Source organism: Tinamus guttatus, unplaced genomic scaffold, assembly GCF_059628265.1.
Source record: "Tinamus guttatus ecotype Peru unplaced genomic scaffold, ASM5962826v1 Tinamus_guttatus_pri_ptg000046l, whole genome shotgun sequence".
Taxonomy (NCBI): domain Eukaryota; kingdom Metazoa; phylum Chordata; class Aves; order Tinamiformes; family Tinamidae; genus Tinamus; species Tinamus guttatus.
Window position 1 is genome coordinate 1568874 of NW_028288580.1, and position 24293 is coordinate 1593166.

Consider the following 24293-nt stretch of genomic DNA (forward strand, 5'->3'; position numbering starts at 1 on the left):
TTTCCCTGAGTTAAATAATTCTGGCACTATCTCTTCTCTCCTACATCTCCCTGATCACAGATTATACTTTTACTGCAGTATCAGATATAATGGACTGGTGCAACTGGCTCTCCACGGTGGCACCAAAGGTTTTAGGGGGAGCCCCAGAGCCAATTCCAACACAAACAGCGAGAAAGGAAAGACTGGGCTGGTGTAATCGTCAGCAACTCCTGGAATGACTTTGCACCCGCTAGGAATCCAGGAACGCCATTAATTAATCACTACTAACTACGACAATCAAGCGAGCCATATCCAACAGCTAACAGTCCGCACTATAATGTTCACAGCACATAAGTATCCAGCAATGGAGATGCTCATTACAGTGCCAGAAATAACATTTCCAGCAAAATATTGTATCTAAAGATGAAGTAATTATATGGCATGGCAGCAAAAAGGGCTGTATAGTTTACAGCTGAACTGAAAATCTCTTTAAAATCTATTTTCAACAAACACTTTCGAAAGCTGAAGAAGCAGATGAACAAGTAATGGAGTAAGTGCATTTCTTAGATCACTGAGGATACTCTGCCTTTGATATGTATCTCATGCACCATACATAATTACCCCCTAACTAAGACGGCAGACAAAAATGCACTAATGGAAAATGTCTTTTGGTTCCTATTCGGGAGGAGGTAGTTTGTAAAACCTTATTTGTAAAACATAAAGCAATGAGAAAGCCCTTTTAAGATCACAATTTTACAGGTGGCCTGATCTCCTAGCTTTACACAGTACTCAAAATCAGAAGCAAGACCCAGTGGGTATTTGGAAAAGCTCACAGGCACAGACTCATTAAAAAAGACAGCAGCCCTAAACCAAAGGCAAATCCTGCCAGGACTTAAGTGTAAGGCAAAAACTGGCCCTTTGCTGCACAAAATGCTACAACACACCAGCATTTCAGTAGATTTCCACTTTGCTCACATTTACACCATGATATAGATTTAAAGTTTCAATGAAAAACCATTTAAATTAACAACTCCTCCATTGCCACCGCTTTTGCAGAGGGTCCTGAGCCTCAAGGATTCTGTGCGGCAGTGTTCAAAACTTCCTGGAGTGCCCTGGTAACTCTAAGATAAATATAATGGTTATTACCTCGTGTTTAAACTTAGATTTTCAGCTAGTTTAACTGGCATAGCTCCAGTGATGTCCATTTATACCAGATGGCTTGTCTTAAATCAAGGTTGTAGTTGCTCAAAATAAATAATCACCTTTCTAATGGCAGTCTGAAGGGCTCAGAAGTTATCAGAATGCTCAGCACCATCATGCTCAAAAACTTTGTTATCAAAAATACTATTTTTCATCTCTCTTTATAGGGCACACATATGATGAACTTTTTCAATCATTTACAAAACAAACTACACCACCTCCTCTACTATAATTAACTATCTTGAATTACACTTTCATACAGCATAATTTGCATATAAATATAAATTTTTTTTTTACAACCCTATGGGGACATTAAGGACAAAACCAAACAAGAACAGAATTAAACAGCTAAAAAAACCCACAGCCCCTCCATAACAAACCTTCATGATATTTTTGCCTTCTTTCTTTCTTACCATCATTTCTGTCCTTCCCAATTCACGTCCATTTTCTGTCTCTTTATTCAACCTCCCACCCTTGTCCCATCCACATCCCCCTCCCCCATCATAAGATATTAAAAGTCTTATTAAAAGTCATAAAAGATTAAAAGTCTTTGTTTGCTTTGGTCTTTTCAATTGTACAACGCTATCTCTGCATTTCCACAGCAGATCAGGATGCAAACAGGCCACTAAGTTTTTGCATCTTCATTTAACATATCGCAAGCAATTTAACATATCGCAGCAATCAAAAAAGCTTTAACCGAGAATGCAGCAACAGTCTGTTCCCAACAAGAATCAGTTTTCCAGAGTACTTCAAAAATGGAGATTTGGCAGTTTTTCAACTAGATTTCATTAACATTACTTATTATTTCAATCAGTCAATTCTGAAATCTGCAAAAGAGCAACCACTATTTTTGATTACTATCATTAAAAGCATTAAATACTTTAAAAAAAAACAAGGCACATAAAAAACAAAAGTTTTGACTGCATGAAGCTAAACCATGCAAGGGAGACTGGAGAAAACTTAATGATAGGTTCAGTAATTCTGTTGCAAAACCTAAGGGGTAAAAGTTTTATTCTACCCTGCTGTTTTAGGGAAAATACTTGTTAAGAAGACTACAGCAAAAAATTGTGTGCCTGGGAAACTACCTGGCATTCCATCAGACTGGCGACCTGACTTTGATATTTCTAGCAAATAGGTGCACCTGAGTAACATTCGAGTAATTTAAAACAAAAATACTTAATTAAAAAAATTTCTAGCATCTTTCTTTTTTTGATTCTGAGTACCTTTCTACAGAAACTTTCCAATAACTACATTTATTCAAATGAATTTATTTTGTTTGTGCCCAGAAACTCAAGCAGGATTTGGGCATAGTTATTTTAAGAGTCATACAAAGAGCAGGAAATGGTTTTCACTGCGGAAAGCTTGTAACAATCCTGAGGGACAAAGCCAAAATAATTAGGGCAGTCATTTCATACATGTATTCACATCCTTGCTATTTTAAGTTGGTTTGGCTTTTTTGTTTTTCAACTTTCGTAATTACGTAAGCACAGACTTCAGGTGATTTCGGATCAAAGTGGCCTAACAAATTTATCTGGGTGTACTCTCACTAAAGGAAATCACTACCTACCTGGAATAAATTCCGCTGACCATGTTGTGCTGGAAAGAGAGTTCTGCTGTACTGGGTCCTGCAGCTTTGGAAATAAGCAGTACGACCAAACCTCGCATCTGTAAACTATTCCGGCTATCGTAGACAAACCCACTGTAAAAAGGAAAGAAAAAAAAACAAGTTTTTCAAGAGTCATTTTCACTGGTTATATAAAAGTGGAAAAAAAAAAACCCCTTGAACCTCAGGCTGCCATCATTTCATTGAGTCTCTAATATTCACACCTCCGTGGAAATAAGCTACAGTTATTAATCATGATTTTCTGTCATCATTCTTTACCCATACGATATAATGAAACATGACTACTACAGATGAAAATGAGCATTCAAAATTAAATCTTGATTGTTTTCAAGGAGCAGCCTGCGTCCTGCATTTCTGTCAAGATGTCATGAAAGGAGTATTTCAGATTAATTTTATGTCATATACTGTAATAGGAACATAAGAGATTTCCAGTTGATTTTTGACATCTGAATAAGCTAAAAGAATCCATATACTTCAAGAAAGAAAAAAAAAAAAGGAAAGAAAAAAAAGGAAAGTATAATTAAGATCTATATCCTTCTCAAATACAAGTGCTTAGACCAGAGTAGCTATAAGACTGCACAATAAACACCATGTGGCTATGGATTTTAGAAAGAGAGTATGCAAAAACTGATGAAACAGCATATAAGTTGTTAAGTGAAATAAATAAATTTAAACAAGCAAACAGTTTCAAATTGTATATCTTTAAATTTGGGGTCAGAAGGCTACCTCCAAAACCTTTCTGTCAAAAAAAAAAAAAAAAAAAAAAAAAAAAAGAAGTGAATGACCATTAAGGTGCGCCATCTCTGAAATTAACTTATTTTAATACAAATTTTGCTTTGCCTTTTTTTTTTTTTTGCGGAGTCTCAAATTTCATCCTTTCTTTGCTCGTCAAAGACACCTTCTACTTCCCATAATCATTAATAAGGACAAATATTCAAATGAAAGAATAATATATTCCAAATATTATTATTTTTTAAACTAATTTCCAGTAAATTAGAACCCATTCCTCTGATATCACCAGAGCATTTGCTAATAATTATAACTACACCACAGATTACTAAGCAGTTCAACCTATCTTATTCCGGAGTATAACTTTCTATTTTGCAGTGATTAGTGCAGAACAGAACTGTCTTGGAAACAGCCATCGGTCTCAATTTGCACTAATGTGATTAAACGTTAATCTCTCCAAACAGAGCACTATAGCAAGAACAGAAAATAATCATTACCTTGCTAGCTATCTTAAAATTCCCTTCTGGAAATTATGGGACCACGGATACACAATACTTAGGTGAAAGACACTCAGCACGGACTTGAGCTCTTGGCACATGAGATTCAAATGCTGCGTCCTGAGAAGGAACCACGTCACAAGTCACCAGCTCTCACCTCCTGTGTCCTCAAAGAGGCTTTTAAAAACAAGCAGCTGCAGCCAGCGCAACAGCCAGCCCAAGCGCGACGCTCCGTGACGCTGCTGGAGCGCGGGGCGGCCTCCTGCGCGCGGGTCGTGTGGATTTCACAGAATCACAGAGTGGCTGAGGCTGGAAGGGACCTCCAGAGATCACCCAGCCCAACCCTCCTGCTCCAGCAGGGACACCCAGAGCACGTGGCACAGGGTGACATCCAGGCGGGTTTGGAAGGTCTCCAGAGAAGGATTTCCCTGCCACCCCCAGTGTGGGAGGCCTGCGCGGCCTGAGGACTATCCGCGGGACAGAGATTTCCAAAGTCAGAGCCACAGGGAACATTAAACTATTCCAGAAAACAAACAAAATCACCCGCAAATACGTATTTGGAATAATTCATGCTGAATAATCATCCCGTGTACAGAACTCCTCACTCTGGTGGTGGGGGAACTCTCTGGCTTGGGCTTCAGGGGACCTCAGTACTCACACAAGCACCCAGGTTATGCAGCCATGTAGCTAAGGGCAATCCCAGCCTTCCTACTTCCTCAGGGCCATTCCCTGCTCCAGCACTTTGAAAGAAAAGGAGGTTTAGGAAAAAGTTACTGGCACTCTCCACACGTGTGTGCTGGTAAAACCAGAGTGCCTTACTTTATGCAGGATCCCATAGATTTTTGTTTTGTTTTGAAATGCGTAACAAATTGGGGCGATATCTTTATACAACCAGAATACCTTGGGTTTTTAATGCTCAGTCACACGGTTTTACAGGAAATACAGAAAGCCATGCACTAGAGGATTATAAAGCCCTGACTTTCAAACGAGCCATGGCATGGATTGGTACCACTACAAATAAACCATTGCAATGTTTTAGACTGGTTTGAACTGGGGCATGAAAAGAAGTCATTATTAAAAATAAATAAAGGAAAAAGTTGTGGTGAAAATACTTGAGAATAATTCATAAGCAATAACAATTGTTTCAGAGCTGTATAAGTGACTGCAACACTAGTAAGAATTATTTATGGGAAGCACAGACAGGTGGGATGAGTGAAGGGCTAACAGTTTTAAAAATAAGGAAGAAGATGCCTTAATTTGTTCATATGTTACATGTGGCTTGCGGCTAAATTTAGCCAGCAGTTCCTCTACAGCTATATCACCAGCGCAGCACTCTAAGTCTGATTCTCTTCCAAAACAACACTGAAGTTGTGTGGCCGACGCGCAAGGCATCCACACTAAAGCAAACCGCTCTCGACTTGCAGCAAGCCAGGTCTCTGGTGACCATCCCTGAGCGCTAGAAACCAGCGCAGCTACTTGACGTGGCTCCAGGGGTCACATTCGCATTCTGCATGAGGCTCCCCGGAGAGCGTCTGCACGAGGAGCAGCTACACAAAAGTCTTCCAGATGGTGCAATTAGTCTTGATGGGTTTGTGGCAGAAGACAGGTGCCGCTAGGGAAAAGAAAAAGGGAACTGAGAGCAACCCAAGTGGAACTGTGCACACAAAAAAAACACACACTCTGCACAGAGACTCAGAAAACCTCCGTGGCACAGCAAGAGCGTATGCGAAAGGTAGCCAAAAAACGGCACATTAGTGTCTTTTTCCTTGCTGTACCGGGAAAATACAATCTCCATCCTTGGGGGAACACGTACCAAATTGGTAGAACACGTACCAAAAAAGGTAGGTGAGTCAGACACGCTACAACAACCTGCTCTTGCAAAACATTAAGGATTTGTCAAAAAAAAAAAAAAAAAAAAAAAAAAGGCTACCCTAGTTATTAGCCACATGACAACATCGCCTGCTTGAGAACTGGCAGATTCACAGCTTTAAATACAGAACAACCCTTCCCAAAAAATAATAATAATAATCACCCCACGTGGCAGCCTCGGGGAGAGGATCCCGGCCCGGACAGACGCCGAGGGCGGCGAGAGCCCCCGCGCCAGCCGCCTGCTGCGGGGGACAGGCCACGCAAACCCACCCAGCCCTGCAAGCAGCGCTCCTCTGACCCAGCCGTCTCCATCACGCACCACAAAGATGGTGAGGGGGGGAACAAAGCAGCTCCTGCTCTCACCAGCTTTTTCATTAAATCTTGTGAAATTAAACCCAAGCAAGAAACATGGCAGATACAGCACTGTGCTATCGACATGGATAAAACAGCAAAAATACACGGGCGATTAAAATACCGCCACTGTGACGGTGGATTTCATTCACTGTTTTGTTTCCCTCCAAACGGGAAAGAGGGGAAAAACAGAGGGGAGCCCCTGGGTGTCCCTGAGCCCTCTAGTCCCTGTGCCAGATGTTGAGTAGAAGGAGGAGGAGGGCTGAGAGTCACCTGTTCACACAGCTCTGATAAAAAGCAGCTGGGAAAAAGGCCGTAAGGCACAACCCAAATCAGCTCTGCTGATGGAGGAAATTTCTAAGCTTAGGAGCACATCGGTGAATGCACAGGCTAGTTTTTGGCTCAAATAAAAACTAAGGGAAAAAAGAAGGAAAGAATTAAAAACCTGGCTCTACTCAACAATCCCAAATGCAATAAAGACAATTTTAAATCTACTGCATCCAGGGAAAGTAACATCTATTTTGCTCCGCAGCAAGACAGGAGAGCAGGATAGTTATGGCTGCAGGTGCAGAGTATCTTTTTTCAAAAAGTAAAAATTGCTTTGCAAAATTAATTGCAGTTGACAACTTTAAAGCGAGAGGCCGAGACGATGCAGTGAGCTCGCAGCGCGGCGCTCGGCTCCTGTCAAGAATGCAGGAGTCCTCGCAGCCTCCGGCCTCTTACCTGGTGTGTTTTATTAATGACTTGCCAGAAAAAGCGCTCCATTACACTCTTTTTTTTTTTTTTTTTCCAAACAGATGTTAAACCCCTGCCTTATATATTGTACTTAAATTCAAATCTCATGATCCACCATAAGAGCACACAATTCAGATATGTGTACATTTAAATTCAGCATTGAATTACATATTTGGTGCATGCTAAATGCAGCCAATGCAGCCACAGTCACTTCTTTTCATCTGCTGTCGAAGTCTCAAGGCTGTTCACTTCTCAAATAGCTCCTGAATAGCTCTGGCCGCCAGCTGATGCGATGCTTCTACAACTAACACTAAGGCAGGGCGTGCAAGAGGCTGTAGCCCTGGGGAGACTCTGGGTTCCTGTCTCTGCCTCTGTGGCTCCACACTTTGTGATAGGGAGTCACTAAGTTGTGCAAGCGCTTAATTTGTGCGCTCCAATCTGCCGCGCAGCCTCAGGACGCTCCGTGAATCACTAACAAGGCTGCAAACACACTCAGCTCGGCCAAAACGGCAGCATTTTTCAGGATGCACTCAACGGCCGTCAGACACAGAAGCAACTTCACTTGCATTTATGAACTCTCTGGTACCTAGTCCGCTGGGGAGAGTGATGACCCCACCTATACTTAAAAGCACAGCTTGTACAAATCTGGATATTGTGTCGCAGGTTCTGCCTCTACCTAGAGGCTCACACAGGTAGATCGAGGCAGGTGATTATTCACCTTATTCGGCATTCGCCAGACCACTTTGGTAACGCCACCTCCAGCACAAGAGAAATGTTGCTCAACTGCAGTAAGGTCAGCGCTGGGCCGGGCCGCAGCAACTGCCCCTGGAGAAAAGGCTGCTGGAGCCGGGCTCCTTCGGCCTGGAGGAGGCTTCAGGACATGCACCAGCCCCTTTCAGTACCCATGGGGGTTTACTAGGATGGAGCCAGGCTTGTTGTGCAACGTATCACAGGAGGATGAGAGCCAACGGCCACGAACTGACACCGTGAAGGGAAAAAAAAAAAAAAAGCAGAAAAACACCAGCATATACCCCATACAATGTACTACTTTCTAAAGGAGAATCCCACCAACCTTTTGAGTTCAGCGATGAGTGCAGAAGATGTTATCTTCCAGGAATTAGAACAGTTCGGAAAAAAGAATTTAAGAAAATCAAATGGGGTCATACAGACTAAGCTTAAGAAACTGTGGATATTTGAGCAGGTACAAGGCAAATACTGATGCTTGGCCTTGGTTTCTTGGCAGTTTGTGGTATTTACAGCTTCTAGAAACTCTGACGGCCTTAAAATTCCTGAAAGGAAAATGTTTTCCCTGAAGCCTGCAGAACTCGTCTCAGACATCCATATCTGCCATTCATTGCTACTGGATTTACTGTTTCCTAAACAGGAGGTTATTTGAATCTTTAACGTAGAAAGCAAGTGCATGTTTGCATATTACTTGACAGAGCTCTTGACATACCTACTGCCTTTATGACAGGTCATCCCCTAGGATGAGGAAACAGAAGAGCTGCCTTTAAAAACAAAACAAAAAACCTCTAGAGTCCAATTTTCTGCAAAATTTATAAGCAACTGAGGACCAATGGAAAAGACTTTTGCTTGGCAGGAGAAAGAGGACGACCCATTTTTTTACCTGGATGAAAAAATACAGCAATACTTGTTGCTCCAACAGTTAGTAGTTACAGCAACTAAAGTTCCAGTAGAGTTGATTTTAGATTGTATAGTCATTTAGGATATCAAGACAGAGCCTATTACAGACATTAATATATATACATATATATAAAATAAAAACAAGGGCAGGTACAATCAGATGTGACCTCAAAGCTTAATTGTTCAGAGAAAAAAAAAAAAAAGATTTTGGCTGTAGCTAGGTAGCTTTCTCCCATGTACGGCCAGCCAATAACAAGCCAAAATGCACAAAAACCAGTATTAGCCTTCCCGCCCCCAACCTGATGACAGGGCTGGGCAGAAAGGCCTGTTTACAGGGATGACACTAACACAACCACGTAATAAAAAAGAAAAAAGAAGAATTATCTGCTGTTTTCCCTGGTTGGTGTTCGCTGTGGTGTTGGATTATGTTGTGGACAGCAGGCTGGCAATAGCCTAATACCAAAGAATGCAGTTAGTGTCTGAGTGCAATTACTCTGAGCAGCAGCAGCAGCTTGCAGGTCTGGCACCCTTATGTTTCTAACCACAAATACTTAGACAGAACACTAATTTGTGTGTGTCTGATTTTTTTCCATCAATATTGACTTTACTTAAGCTTTGTGGGAGGTCCAGCACCCACTGCCACCCAATATCAACAGGTTTGCTCAAGCACAAGACTACCCTTTTGAAAGGGGCTTTCTGGGATGCAGGAACAAGCAGTGAAAGGGACAGAAATATTCAGGGAGAGGCCTGTGAATGGCAGGAGTGTGATTAGCTCCACGAGGCTAACGAATTCAGACACCTCTACAAACCGAGTGTCACTTGAGCAATATTGTAATTGTACAGCCTGTCGAAAAAAGGTATTTTGCATTAAACAAACTCTACCAGGGGAAATGCAAAATGAAATAGGTCACCTCCTGGCCATAATCTCATGATGAGAATGCTCACAGCATGTTTTACAAATGGATGAAACATTAAAAAAAGCAAAAATGTTACAGTGTGCATTGTTATTATAGAATGATCTAAAATTTTTTAACCTTCCCTACTCAACAATATTGTTATATAACAGCTTAGCTCAGTATTATTCAGATAAGTCTAATATAAATATTTATTCTCCTGGAACACTGAAGGTTCTTTACTAGCAGTGAAAAAATAGAAGTTCAAAGTTGAGTGCTTAAGGGAATTATTTTCAGTTAATGCGCAGTTCAAACACACTCTAAGAAACCTGCAAATAAAAATATTTATTTTAAATACCCTGGTTGACAACCAGTTTGTGCCATTCGTTTAACTGCAGCACCTCTTCTAAAAACCCTACATTTGTCCGTGCCTACAGAAGCTACCTGGGTACAGCACAGTAGAAACCTTTCCTATACTGGTAGGGAAAAAAAAAATAAGAAAAACAAAACATAAAACAGCGGAGAAGTAGGACAGAAGCAAGGCAGCTACGTATATTGTACAGTCCCAGGAGTAGGAAGGAGTAGAAATAACCTGAGATCCTATAACAAATATATATATATATATACTTCTTAGTACTAATACCAAGGGTTTTTCAAAGGTTCATTTTATGCAAAAAAAAAAAAAAAAGATTGCCAATAACACAGACAAACCTACACCATCACCACACTTATTATTACCTCCATTTGATGTTTTACTCTAGATTATTAATTCCAGCGGGTCTCTTCACAGCAAGACCCAGTCGGTTGACTACTTTAACTGAGATGCATCTGTTCTTTTATTCAGGTAAGAAATATTTTCCATTTTTGATTTTCATCCAAATTCCCTAGTTTCCACTCCACTGTGTCAATATCACAGCCAGGCTAGTTTGAGGAGAAAAAACTCCTGTTACAAAGACAAACACTAAACACAGCGACTATCTATCCTCTTTTCCTGGATCATTGCTAAGCATTAAATAAGCTCATTAAGTTATGAATGGCATACTTAAAATTTATGAAGTTATGAAATAAAACACAGCCAAAAAAAATGCTGAGAGCATTTTACAGCAAAGCAACTGCTAGAAAAAAAATACAGGGAAATTTCAGAGATTTTCTATTCTTTTTCAGCAGGAAAAAAAAAGGAGATTTTAGAAGGCTTGAGAATTTAAGCAAACACTCGTGGTTTTGGAAATGTTGGTTTCCATGGCAACCAGTAAGGTCTTCCTTATATAGCATTATAAACAGATGGCAAAGAGTGGTCAGATCTGCTTCTTTGCCAGCAGATCAATAGAACTGCTGCACCACTCCATCTAATGTCTTAGCATTATTAAGTAACCTGGGTATTTGAGCAATCAAATCTACAAATCAGACATGTTTAACTTGTGTCTTTCCTCCCCACCCCCCATAAACACACAAGGATTCTCATCAGGAAAGTCACTGCAGTCTGTACAGTCAACAGGCTCCTTTGGCAAAGCTTTTTATAAATGTTTTCTCAGCACTTGCCAGGCAGGGCACATTACTACCACAAATATGAATCTGACAGGGATTATAAAAATGAATTTGAATAGGAAATAAAAATGCAACTATATTTACACCCATTGGTATTAAAATATGCTTTAAAATATTTTGTAAATGTATTATAGCAAAAATCAAAGGCAAAGCAAGGTGTAAACCCACTTTCACCGTGTCATAATAAGCAGTAGCTATTCTTGCAGCTGATTTGAAAAATACTAAAAAGAAACTCTCTCGATCTTAATATTTCAAGATAAACAATATCTTGTAATATTACAAGATATACAAGTGTTCTTGTTTCATGGACGTCTGCAGCTATCAAGGGAACTCGCTCTGGCCCAGCGTTTGCTCTGGCACCTCTCTGGAAAAGTTTGCAGCAGTAACAAGCAGCAGCTCACGCTGACATAGACTCTTGCCATCCACTTACTCCTCCAGTGTTTTACATGTCTACTATGTCTCCTGCCATAAATCAGAAACAAAACAAAACAAAGGAAAAACGGGTGGAGGAAAAGCAGAACTTGCGCTAGGCTGACTGCCATCGTTACCGGAGATTGACTTGCACATTTTAGAAGTAAGTATTGCCTCTATCTTAATCACATTACAAATTACTTTATGAAACAATTACAAAAATTTAGCAGTATTAACAACTGATCTGACTCCCTCTGATATTAATCAGATCCATGCCATTTTCAGTGCCAATGAACACTTGCATACGAAATCCCCATAAAACTGTTAAAAAATAGCAGAACATTTGTGAAGTCTGATATTTTTCCACTGAGCACTAACATCTCAGGCAGATATAATACTGAAAAGTTGTCTTTTCTTTATTCAGAATACAAGTTTCCAGGCCCCCTCCTATCCAATCTGCTACCAGTACCAAAGCATTTATTACCAGTAAGGTTGATATTCAGTAACAAAAAAACACCACTCAAATCTCTCAGTGACCACTCGACTTCATAAAACAGCAAATAATACATTTTGGAAAGCATAAACTACTAAAGATGTGATAATGTTTGGCAGATATCAAGAGGATAACAAGCATTCAATACGCACAGAGCAGCCAGGAATGTGCTACGGCACAGAAGTCTCCTGTGCATTTCATCAAATACAACTACATTAAGCAAAAAAATAATAAGCTCCACAAAACATATTTGCACAAAATTTATGTGTTGGTAGTTTTATATTTATCCACTTTACACCAGGCAATGAGGTACAATTTAACAGTGGGGCTGTCCCCCACAGCCCCACCATGTCCCATCATTGCTCAGAACTGCACTACCTCCCATCAAAGCCCCACGCAGTGCAGGGCCGGGCCAACACGTTGTGCCCTGTAGGTGCAGAGGAAGCCAAAACGCGCCTGTGATTACAGTGACAACTACCTGCTGGCTCGGCAATGGTGGGAGAACTCCGTGCCCTCCCATTTCCAGCAGTACTGTGACTCTGAGCAAAGCTTGCTGGCTGTGCCTGGTCCTTGGTTAAAGAGAGGCCCAGATTCAACATGAAGAAGGAGAAGCGTTTTCCACCACGATTCTGTGAATGGTTTGAGTCTCACGGTTACAAAACCCCAAACTGTAAACTGTGTTCGCAGGGCAATGAAACCTTTTCCCAAGAGAAGGCCATACAGCTGCGCGCTTTACGAAGGATGGACCAGTCTCTGCCCTAGCGGCTTCTGTTCAGAGATAACACGTAGGCCAACCGGATCACAACAGGACAACACACCTAACATTTCTTGAGGAAAACAGCTATCTCACATCCTCAGAGAACAACAGAATCTACTTACGTTTCCTACACGTTCAGAGGAAGAAAGGAAGGGAAGCATCTCGAGTTACACAGCTTGATTTCCCTCTGCAGATTTCCAAAGGCGCCTCTCTGATTGCACGGGCTGTTGCGCTGAGGAGACTGCACTGTCCTCCCTGCACGAGGCATCTAAAATGCCACTAAATTAAGCATCTCAGAGGAATCAGATTTAGTTTAAATGCTGTAACAGCACACCAGACCTGATCTCTGGTTTCTTCTGGAAAATGAAGATTAAGGAGACAAAGCTTCTGAATATAGGTGAATAATTACACCAGCTCCTAAATTAATGCAATCTCTCAGATTTTAGATAATTTTAAGATTTAAATAATTTCAATAATGCCAAGAGATCACCCAAAAATATGTCAGTTTTCACAAATCTGCTGTAGAAAAGAACAGTCTCCTAAAATCATATAGTCTGAAAACTCTGCCATAACTTCAATGAAGAACCTAATGGCTCAGGGAAAGAGTTGACGGAGATCCCAGCCAGTGATTCCTGCAACGTTTGACAGTAAAGGGAACAAGATCAGTAAAGGATTTACTTTAGACCAATGGAAAGTCAGGAGCAAGGATGACTTGCCCTTAGTGGAGAGGATCAGGTTTACAAACATTTAAGCTATCCACAAGCTCATGATGGGACCCTGGCGGGATGCTCAGGTGCCCTGGGGGAGCTGCCCTGTTTCACTGTGAGGTGACACTCATTTATCTTTGAAAGGACCCTAGCGATTGTGGCAAGTTCCTGAGGGCTGGAAGATAGTGTATGTCGCTCCTAAGTTCAAATAAAATAAAATAAAATAAAAATAGAGAGAGAAGAAGGAAGAAGATTTGGGAAACTATGGCTGCTCAGCCTCAACTTGATCCCTGGAAAGGTGATGGAAAAAAATCCTGGAAAGGATTTTGAAGCACACGAAGGACAAGAAGGTGACTGGAAGTAGTCACCATGTATTTATGTAGGGAAAGTCATGCTCGATCAACCTGATCAGCCTTCTGTAATGAAATGACTGGCTTCAAAGACGAGTGGAGGACAGTATATTTTTTCCTTTTTTTAAGCCTCAAATTCAGTAAAACTTTCAAGACTGTCTCCCATAATAACCTCAAAGACAAACGGAGGCCGTGCAGGCCAGGTAAGTGGACAGCGAGGTGGAATGAAAGCCAGCTGAACTGCTGGATTCAAAGGGCACGTCAGTGGCACAAAGCTCAGCCGAAGGCCACTCACCCGGCCTTGAGCACAGCCCAAGGGCCAGCAGTGGAGCCTACAGTGCTTAAAGCGTCAGTAAAGACCTGGGCAATGTCACAGAGTGCATCCTCAGCAAGTTTGCGGGCGACCCACAACCGTGAGGAGCAGCTGATACACCAGATGGTTGTGCTGCCATTCAGAAGCACCTCAACAAGCTGGAGAAACAGACTGACAGGGACACCATGAAGTTCAACAAAGGGAAACGCAGATTCCTGCGTGCGGAGAGGAATAAATCAAATCTGTGCACCAAACAGGAGGGAGAACAACTGGCTGCAAGGAGCTCTGCAGAAAAGGACCTGAGGGTCCTGAGGGACAACAAGTTGACCCAAGCAAGCAATCCATCCCCATGCCAGCAGCCTCGTAGGCTGCAGCAGGAAGAGTGTTGCCAGCAGGAAGAGGGAGATGTGGCCTCACCAGGGCAGAGCAGAGGGAAAGAATCATCTGGGGCACTGTTTCCAGGCCAGGGTTCCCCAACACAAGAGAGACAGGAACACACTACAGTGAGTGCAACAAAGGGCCACGAAGACGAGGAAGGAACAGGAGCATCCCTCATGCAAGGAGAGGCTGAGAGATCTGGGACTGTCCAGCCTGGAGAAGAGGAGTCTCATGGGGGATCTGACCTATGCTCATAAATATCTGCTGGGTAAAACATACTTATAACACAATGTGTACAAATATTTACTTTTAATAAATATAAAGACAACAGGGTCAAACCGTTTTCTTCAGTGTTATCCAAAGAAAGGACAAGAAGCAATGAGCACAAATTGAAGGACAGGAAATTCCATCTAAACAAAAGAAGAGTATGAGGATGACTGGGCCATGGCTCAGGTTGCCTAGACAGGTTATGGAGTTTCCATCCTTGGAGATGCTCGAAGGCCTCCTGAACACAGTCCTGCTCTAGCCGACCCAGCTGAAGCAGGACCTTGGGATCCCATGTTCTCCAGAGGCTCCTTCCTATGCCAGCAGTTCTGGGATTCTAGTTACATGGTTGAAATAAAGCATTTCCTATTTCACTCACATAGGTGCACTATAAACACAGGTGAATAAGAAGGGAATATGTGCTTTTAAACTCCAGTGGGAATGCAGAAGTCAGCATGGAACTGCTGGGAAAGGGCAAGATTCAAAAAAGGAGAGAGGCCTATTGGGATGAAAGGCATAATGTACTTCAGTATTAATCTCATAATTCATAGTTATACAATTTAAAATTTCAACGAGTGATGTTTATGAGGAAATAACTAAAATAAGGCATTTTCTCTCATTCTTCCTGAATGAGCACGACACTGAATGTGAACAGCGGTTTCAGAGTAAATCAGAAAACAGATCCTAAACGGAAGCACTATTAAGTTCAGGTATCAAGTTTCTTCAAGTTTTTTCATCCTCTATTCCCTGTTCTTGTTCACCTTGAGAATAAATACTGCAAAGCCAATAAATTATGCACAGTATTTTTGTCTATATGTTCAAAGGGTTATATTTGAAAAAAAAAAAATCAAGAATTCCTACAGCTGAAGGAGACTTTAAAAAGAAGACACTGTTTTGATTTCAATATTCACAAGGCTACATTAAGTATAGTCTCTCTTTTTGCACAGTTATTACAAATGACAACAGGAAAAAAATACATTATAAAAACGAATCAGAAAACGCACCAAAAGCTACAAAGGCCAGTGAGGGTACGAAAGTAGAAGTAAAGCCAAATATAATGTTAACTATCATGCCAAATTGATTAGGTTCAGTTTGGCAGAGTCCTTCCTGTAAAAGGGGTGACAGATCAGAGCAATCATTTTGTGAGTTCCTGAACTTAGGGTTGGCAATTACAAAGCAAAGCATCCCGTTTGGTACGAGTGTGTATTTCATGTCCTTTAGGAGGATTCTGGGTTTCACACAGCACACGTTAGACAAACCTGGTCCTGCCACCAACTGCTTTGTTTACATATAAAAGCAAACCATACTTTCAGGACAACATATCAACAAGAATAAAGAGGAGATGGAGCTTGATGGAGCAGCAGAGCTGCGAAGTTACTCAGGAAAGGTGGTGGTGGTGGCAGCGACCAACTCACTTCCTCCCGGAGATGCCGGCCCTGAGGCGGAGGCGCCCGGTGCGGCGTCTAGAGGACCAATCTATGGGGCTGCCGTGACTCCGGCTGTACCGCCAACACATGGAAAGGGCGCTGCAAGCAGTGTGGAAGAAAGGAACCAGTCCAACCGCTTAAACGAAGAGTACCTTCCTAAAACATCATTCTTGGAGTTGAAGCAAGGGGTTCAATGCTATATGCAAGACGTGCCACTGGATTTTTTTGAAAAGTCAACCTAACACTTCAGATACCTACAATACAAAGGAAACCTTCGGGAAAAAGAAAAGGAAAAAAACAAAAACGAAAAGCAAAAATAAAGACACAATTTCCAAGCCAAACATTGTAAGAGGAAAAGCTAAGGCAGAAGAATCGTCAGACAACCCGAAAACAAGGATTTTCCAAGGTCTACCACTTGGGGAAACAAAAGATCTGGAGAGTTCAAGCTGTGATTGCCAGAAGGAAAATAACCCCTGGATTAACAGGCACAAGGAAGGAAACTGCAGTCATTGATTTGATCCTGCCTCCAAGAGCTGCAGAGGCAAATAAAAATGACAAGCCAGACCGTGACAAAGGAATACAGAGCTGACGTTAAATCCTGGATGAGACAAAAGACGGGGTAGGAAGGAGAACAGAAACCATGGCTGGGGTACATTGGAAAATGACTGACATTTTTAAATGATTATATCAATATGCAGATTATCTAGATATAAAAACGCAGGTATTTTATTTTAGTCTAACGGGTAGCTTGCCACATAGCTCACAACTACATTAAAAGGTCCTACCGACAGGAACTCAAGTTAAAAACTGTATTTTTCAACAACAGCTTATCTTAAAAATTCTGTCATAATTTTGTGCTACACAAAAAAAAGCATGAACTTGGATGTGACAGAAAGTCCACCTTATTTTCAAGGTGATCATTATGTGATCTTATATTTAAAGATCTGAGAGCGTGTTTCTGCATAACGGTTTCATTTACATAAACTACAATTTAAATTGTATGATAGAAACATCTGAACTCTTATCTAGAAGGCATGATTTCCAATTTGTCTGTAGTGAAGATCAGCAAAACACTGCTTGCAGTCATACCACGTAACGTCATCCAAAGCAGCAACACCAAACTGACAAAAGATGTCAGACACTTCTAAAAATAAGCCTATATTTATATCAAATATTGTTTACTAATATCAAAAGCAAACTGTTACTGCGGCAGTGGCAAAAGGGACCCGTGCACAGATATAACTCCCTGAAAACTGCTAGAGCATCCAGTCTATGTATTTTCTTGACACTCGAGTGTCAGTATGTATTAAGAAAAAGTTTTTTAAATATCATGAAATACAATTATAGAAAACAACAATGATTTCAAGTATTCTAATACTGTATTATCTTAGAGTTTATCAGTTATTCAAGCTGCTTCTGGAATGAAATACAAACCCTGCTTCAGGATGGCCTCTAGCAATATCTACTCCAGAAGTTCCTTTAGACAACCAAGCCTGACCCAACGTAGTCCACAAGTCTGAGGGGAAAAGAGGAAAAGCCAAAATCCAACATACGCTTTGCTTGAGGTGCAGGACTTGATTAATAGCAACTATGCTACGCACATTTGGCTCAGGGCATACAACTAAACACCTACACACACATTTCTGCAAGTAAAACTGCATGAATGTGAGGAGACACCTGCCAGCTCAGTACAATTAAACAGCTTCAAAGCTACAAGTGGTTGATCATTCTGTAAAATTTCAGAATTGTGCTACGAGAAACGGTAATTTTATACTGCCCATCTAAAAAAAGTCATTTAATTAAAATGAGTATTTTGAAATTGGGATCATGCTCTAGGTGACCCTGCGTGTGCAGGGGGGTTGGACTAGATGATCTCGAGAGGTCCCTTCCAACCTTAGGCATTCTGTGATTCTATGATTCTATGAATGAAAGAGTAACAGCATCACAAAGGGACAGACAAGAATTTCTTTCCCCCTCTTTTATTATCTTACATATGAAGGATGGAACTTAACTTTGGATCCCAGTCAAGGTGTTTTTGGCAAACTTCCTGCAGTTTCACCAAAAATCCAGTAGTCCAGTTATATTTTTACTGCAGCGTGCTGGCAAGTTTCTCAGTATTACAAACTGTGCTCCCCATGATGCCAGCAGCAGGATACATTTTAATACTCCAAGGAACCATATGCACTTTCCTTAAGATTTGTTAGCACAAGAGAAAAGAAAAAGGTCGCTCTCATAAATGAGCCTAATTTGCACGTACAAGCTTGCAGCCAAGGAATATGTTTGTGTGCTATGAAAATTTTTTTTCCCTTTCCTCCATACCACTAAACATTTCTCTCCTCCTTTACTCCAGTTAAGTTCACTTCATCTGTGATTTCAATTTGCCGTTGAAAAAAGTACATGTAAGATGAGCTGTAAAATTACAGGATCATAAGATGATGTAAATTTAAATGTCAAAATGTAAATGAAAAATATACATATATCTAAAAAGCATGTCACTGGAATTATATATTAGGGCTTTTTTTAAAAATATGCCACTACAATTATAAAACACAGTGTTGTCAACAGTCATCTTTACCGATCAGGTTTGTTCGTGCCAGTTGGCAAATACTGCTTTTTGAATTGTTAGATGCCATTTAAAAAAAAAAAAAAAAAACAGATTTTTGTTTTCTGCCTTTAGTAGACTATGAATTGGCCAGTTAGAGTGACAGAACTTGTTGGTACCTCTGAGTTTGGGTTCAGATGTCTCTTTTTGTCCCAAGGTTTCTAAAATGAAATGTGATTATCATTGTGTGGCGAAGTGTCAGTGATCAGAAACAAAGAAATGCCAGAAAATGAGTAACCTGAATCTCTCCCCTAAAAATCCATATCTGCTTCTGTATTTTATTTTAGCTACTTGCTGCTTCAGATGCAAAAAGCATAAAGGTCTTCCCTCCCGTGTCAAATTCCTGAAGAGCCATGAAACTGTGCTGTGAGGAAACTGAAAACAGTTGCTCTATCAGAAACAAGAAAATAGAAACTGCACAAAAAGTCCTAATCCAACAGCGTGAGTCAGAGGTAAGAAATAACGAAAATTTAGAATAGTAAAAATATGCAACGCTGTACGTTTAACTGTGAATGAAAAGCCTAAGTGCCAGCAGAGGCGCTTAAGCCTGGACACAGATTTCTGGTTCCACCTCCTCCCTCCTTCCATGAGGCTTCAGTCTCCTGTAAGGAAGGAGGGAAGGAAGGGAGAGAGAAGGATCACTCTGTCATAACCCGGAAACTTTGTCAGATAAACCTGCAAAACTCAATTATGAGAAGAGGCTGTCAATACACACCAAGGCTTAGCCTGACTTTTCTGCCCCATCTCCTGGCCTGGCTTCCAGCTTACCCCCACCAATACTAGGAAGTATCACTGAATAGAACTTGAAACCAAATCAAAATTCTTAGTCTTTAAATAATTAGATTCTTTTCCTCTATATTTAATGACTGAAAAATAATATTTCAATTGTCAAGGGTGCATCTGAAAGTTGCAGATAAGTCAGAAATCTAAAAATAAGAAATTGTAAATGTTAATAGACTGTATACAGAAAATGTCAATCCTGGTGCAAACTCTCAACAAGTAAAGTTTAATTAGCTCCCCTTATTGACCTTTTTAAAATTGATTCCATGGAGTCTATTTTGATAAAAGAATAAAAACAGTGTATTCAGCCTTCATATCAGAGAAATTGGGTGATGGTTTGTCAGAGGACACTGGTAATGCCATCTAGAGACTTGAGTGACAGTCAAGGATTTAATGCAAGTGTTTCTTTCAGAACTCTGCTAATTCTTGGTGCACCTCAGCTGCTAACTGTAATGCTAAAATTATTAGTATACATGATGCTCCACCAGGGAGGATCCGCTGTGTTAGTGTGAGCCACTGCATATTAACGTATTAGGACAGGCCCTCTTCCAAGGACCACCTTGGAACTCCCAGGTTTCTCTATCAGCATTACCTCATCACTCTCACACCAACTTTAACTTATAAATTTAAGTTTTACTACCATGTGTAATATAGATGTTTTAGTATTACCAGACCCACTATGCTTGCCAATGAACTAAAACACAAACCTTTAAAGTATCTTGCTATAAAACAACATAATACTAGAACCACATAGCAGTATTTATATAAGATAACATCTAAAAACATGGAATATCTAAATTCTTTTTAGTCAATAACATTGCATCAAATTTACCAAACCTTGGTAGATTTTTGATACAAATTACCAATCTTCACTACAATCACAAATCCTCCTTTTCATTCAAAGCCCATGAAAACTAAAACCAAGGAATTCATAAACAGCTTAAGCTGTCTCTGAAGTAGTATAGCATTTGAGGCACTGTATCAAGCCAGAAAATCCAAGTCCGCTACTACAAATGACAAGTAACATGCACCACATATAATTCCACGTACACCAAAAGTTATAAAAATGTCAGATTCTGATGACTTAAATTACTTCAAGCCAACAATTCCTATCATAGCACAAAGCACTTCTTTTCAAATAAATTCACTTTTTATCATATAGATATTATGCACTAATTATATATCCACATAGATTATGCTTGTTATATTCAGACATATCTATGGACTCATATATACACACTATATAATCATATATATTATTATATAATTTTTACCCTTGTATTATATTCTCTTCTCAAATCTCCTGTAAGAAATGCACAAACACAAAGCACAAACACAAAAAGAACTTGTCCTGGGGCATTAATTCCTTCTTTAACTCCTATTCTTCCAACAGTTTCACATGAAACAGTGCTTTGCAATGAATAGGCTCTTCTCGGTTCTAGCATTGTGCAGTAAAGTTTTGCTGACAACCGCCTCAGATTATCCTCTCCCTCCTCTTTCAGGAAGCTGCCTTTCAATGCGACTTCTGAGGCGCGTAGAGACTGAAACCCATATCCTCTTGCTTCCAATTTTGCAGGCAGAGTAGCTGCCTCATGGAACAGCAGGACGAAGCCTGCGCGATCACATTTCTTTGCGGGACTGATCTAACTAACAGTTAAAGTACCACCTAGGAAGGGCAAGCTTTTATCTCAGAGGGTGGACTTTGTATGTTTGATGCATTCTCTTATTCTTTGGACATTCTGCAAACCTGTTAACAGCCTGGAGGTAAAGAAAAGCAGAAACATGTCTACTACTTCTTATTCTTTTATCTTGTGCCTTAAGCCTAGTCAAAGTATATATACATGACTATAAACACAGCTTGGACATCAGTCTTCCTTGAGTTTTGAACATCCAGATGCGCATATTATTTAAAAAATATAATATTTGGGGGGAGCTTTCTTGAAGAGAAGGATGGATGGGAGAGAAATGGCTATCAAAAGGACAACAGGATAAAGGACAAAAGGACAAACTCCCCCCGAAAGAAAGTCAACAAACAGGACAATACTGGCCATAATCTTTACAAAAAGAAAACACATACCACCACTCAGAAGAGAGGGAAAAAAACATTTAGTTTCTTTAAAATAAAATTTAGTGGTTTTTTTTTTTTTTTTGAATCTTCTTAATGGTTCCCCAGGGACAGTACAGCTGCTGCACGCACAGCATTATGCATAGCATTAAATTGTCCTTATAACATTTGGAAAGGTTTCATATGACCAGAGATGTAGAGAAGTTTCAAATTATTTTTAGCAAACTTGCTAATGTATTTTTTAAATCCAAGCTATCAGTCATGGCTCACTTCTCATCTTGCTATTACTAGATTAAAAGCTATGGCATAAACCATTCCCATTTAGGAGCTATCTATTTGGTATCTTTATTCCTAGATGCAAAAACTGGATGCATACGTTGAAGAGTTTGATTCACAACTTCATTCATTGATCATAATGAGGCAGTGAAATTCCTGTTTTTCAGATATACTGGCACCAATGTGAACTTTAAAGCTTTGTGTACACTTTTGGAAGTGCCTTGCTGGTATCAAACATGAAATTTTAGTGGAGAATACAGAGCAACAGAAGCACTTACTGTTCAAGAAAATAAAGAAAGATTAAGAAAGTTCCTGTTGATGTTTTAGAGGGGAAAATTCTGATAGCTCTTACAGCAATACAGGAAACAGCACACAACTAAAAAGGTTACTGGGTTAACCCTATTTAGGGTAATTTCACAGCAAAGTAACTAATGCATGAATTCACAGGACATTTGATTAGTCAAAATATGGGTGGGTAGGGGAAGAAGCACCCCCTCAGAACACAGAAAGAAGGAGCATTAAGTTAAAACGTGAAGCACAAGAGATGACTAGTTCAGCCCAGATCAGTGGCTACATTTGGAGTCAGTAAAGGAAACATCATTATCCGAAATAGTTACCTTCATAACTGTTAAAATATATATATATATAAACATAGACCTTAAGATACAACTCCGTCAATATTACAAAGATGAACAAAAAATAAAATCTAACTCTGTTTTAGAGAATTAAATTAGTTTCAATACTGCAAATTTATAATTCGGTTTAGTTTTCTGCAGTGTCAAAAATGTAATAAAAAGAAAAAAACAGTGCGGTTGATACAAAACTAGCCATCTCTCTCTGTTTGGAGATTGGCCTCCGTGCCCTTTGGACTGTAAGTCCGTTACTTGGCATGATGCTCACTAGATAGGCCCAAATTTCAATTAAGACCTCTCCGGGATTACTGCAATTGCTATTACTTGCATTTTGGTTTGTCCTTTTTTGTTCTACTCCCAATTCCTCTGCCCCCTCCTCATAGCACAGGATGTAAACACGAAAGCAAATTGCCAAGAGTTAACAAGTTACCACTCAGCCGAGCTGTGATTCCTGTTCCCTCTTAGCCCCAGGCAAATCCAAGATAATTAGGCTCAGGTTAACCTGCAATGAAAAAAGGTCAAGCTGCACAGCATTATTTTGCATTTGCTCTGGGCTACGGGAATGCACACTAGTCCGTTTTCACAGCTCATCCTAGCAGCAGTAACCTGACTGCACATCCCTTATAAGTAGTTCTCTCAAAAACCTCAATCATAGGCGTTGAGAAGCGCACACTAGCAATACAAAAGATAGATCCTGAAAATTTACTAGATGTGAAAATTTAGTGGATTTTTGAGACAAAAAAACAAGTGGGGAAGAAAATGCACCCTTGAGTGCAGCTGAATACATGACAAAACGACAGAAGGAATTTACAGTTTTCCTTGTAAGAGCCACCAAAGGGTTTGTGTGCTACCCACCTCTCCTCACCAGAGATTTTGAAAAGGTGCCTTTTAAGCAGCATACGAACATTACACCATTTTTGAAGTGTTAATTACTGCTAAAAGTGAGATATTCTTACATTCCGCACCCAAATGAACACCCACATTAATTTCACAAAAGCTTAGAAAGATCCAGTTACTTACAGAAAGCAAAAATTCTTCCATTAAAAACTACCCTTTAATTCTACAAAATTCAAACATTTTTAATGCTTTCATTTATATGGATCAGTCCTAGATCATGTCTTCTGAATTCCCGAAACACAGTAGTCTGTAAGCAGGAAAATCTCCTCTGCTCCTGGCCAGAGCTCATCCCCTTTCTCCATGTGGAAGAGGGCACAAACTCTGCAAGCAGATGGAAGGTGCTGCAGAAAGTGAAGGTGCCCCAAGGGTCCAAGCCAGAGGAACAGGAAGCCTCCTAAAAGAACCACTTTCTTCTCTCCAAAAATCACAAGCCAAAACTTGGAATCCAAAGTTTTCATGGTCCAGACGGGCTCTGCCACTGCTGTGAAAAGGAGAGTAATTGTTTTTGTCCAATAATGTCATAAAGGTTAAAGAGAAAATCTTCTATTTCCTTCCCTTTATGCTCTTCCTTTTGAACAGAAATATCAAATGCACACTGCTCAGGCTGCAAGCAGATAAGCACCTTACTCCATGGATTTTTTTAAATGTCACTTTATTCATTGTAATCAAGGCACAGTGCAGAACAAGAAATCTCTGTAAATGCATAACTAACTCGCAAAAATAATCTTGAGTCCTAATAACCTCTATGGTGACCGTTTAAAGTTCTCCCATATAAAAGGACATAGAAAGAAAAACAAATATTTCCGCAGAAAATTGGTGCCTTGATAACACAAAAGTTTGCAATGGCCGTACAAATACTCTGCTGAGCAGCATTC

At 40.2% G+C, this 24293-nt stretch overlaps 1 protein-coding gene and 1 long non-coding RNA gene across 2 annotated transcripts in view; one reads left to right on the forward strand and one right to left on the reverse strand.

Annotated features, from left to right (window-relative positions):
• LOC148595929 (uncharacterized) overlaps positions 1–24293 on the forward strand; it is a 227433-nt gene that overhangs the window by 53617 nt on the left and 149523 nt on the right. The gene's annotated exons all lie outside the window — the stretch shown is intronic.
• Positions 1–24293, reverse strand: part of PDSS2 (decaprenyl diphosphate synthase subunit 2) — a 97486-nt gene that overhangs the window by 53124 nt on the left and 20069 nt on the right. Inside the window, exon 2 of the mRNA XM_088538270.1 lies at positions 2747–2878. Coding sequence (XP_088394396.1) covers positions 2747–2878 — 132 coding nt within the window. The remainder of the gene's footprint in view (positions 1–2746; positions 2879–24293) is intronic.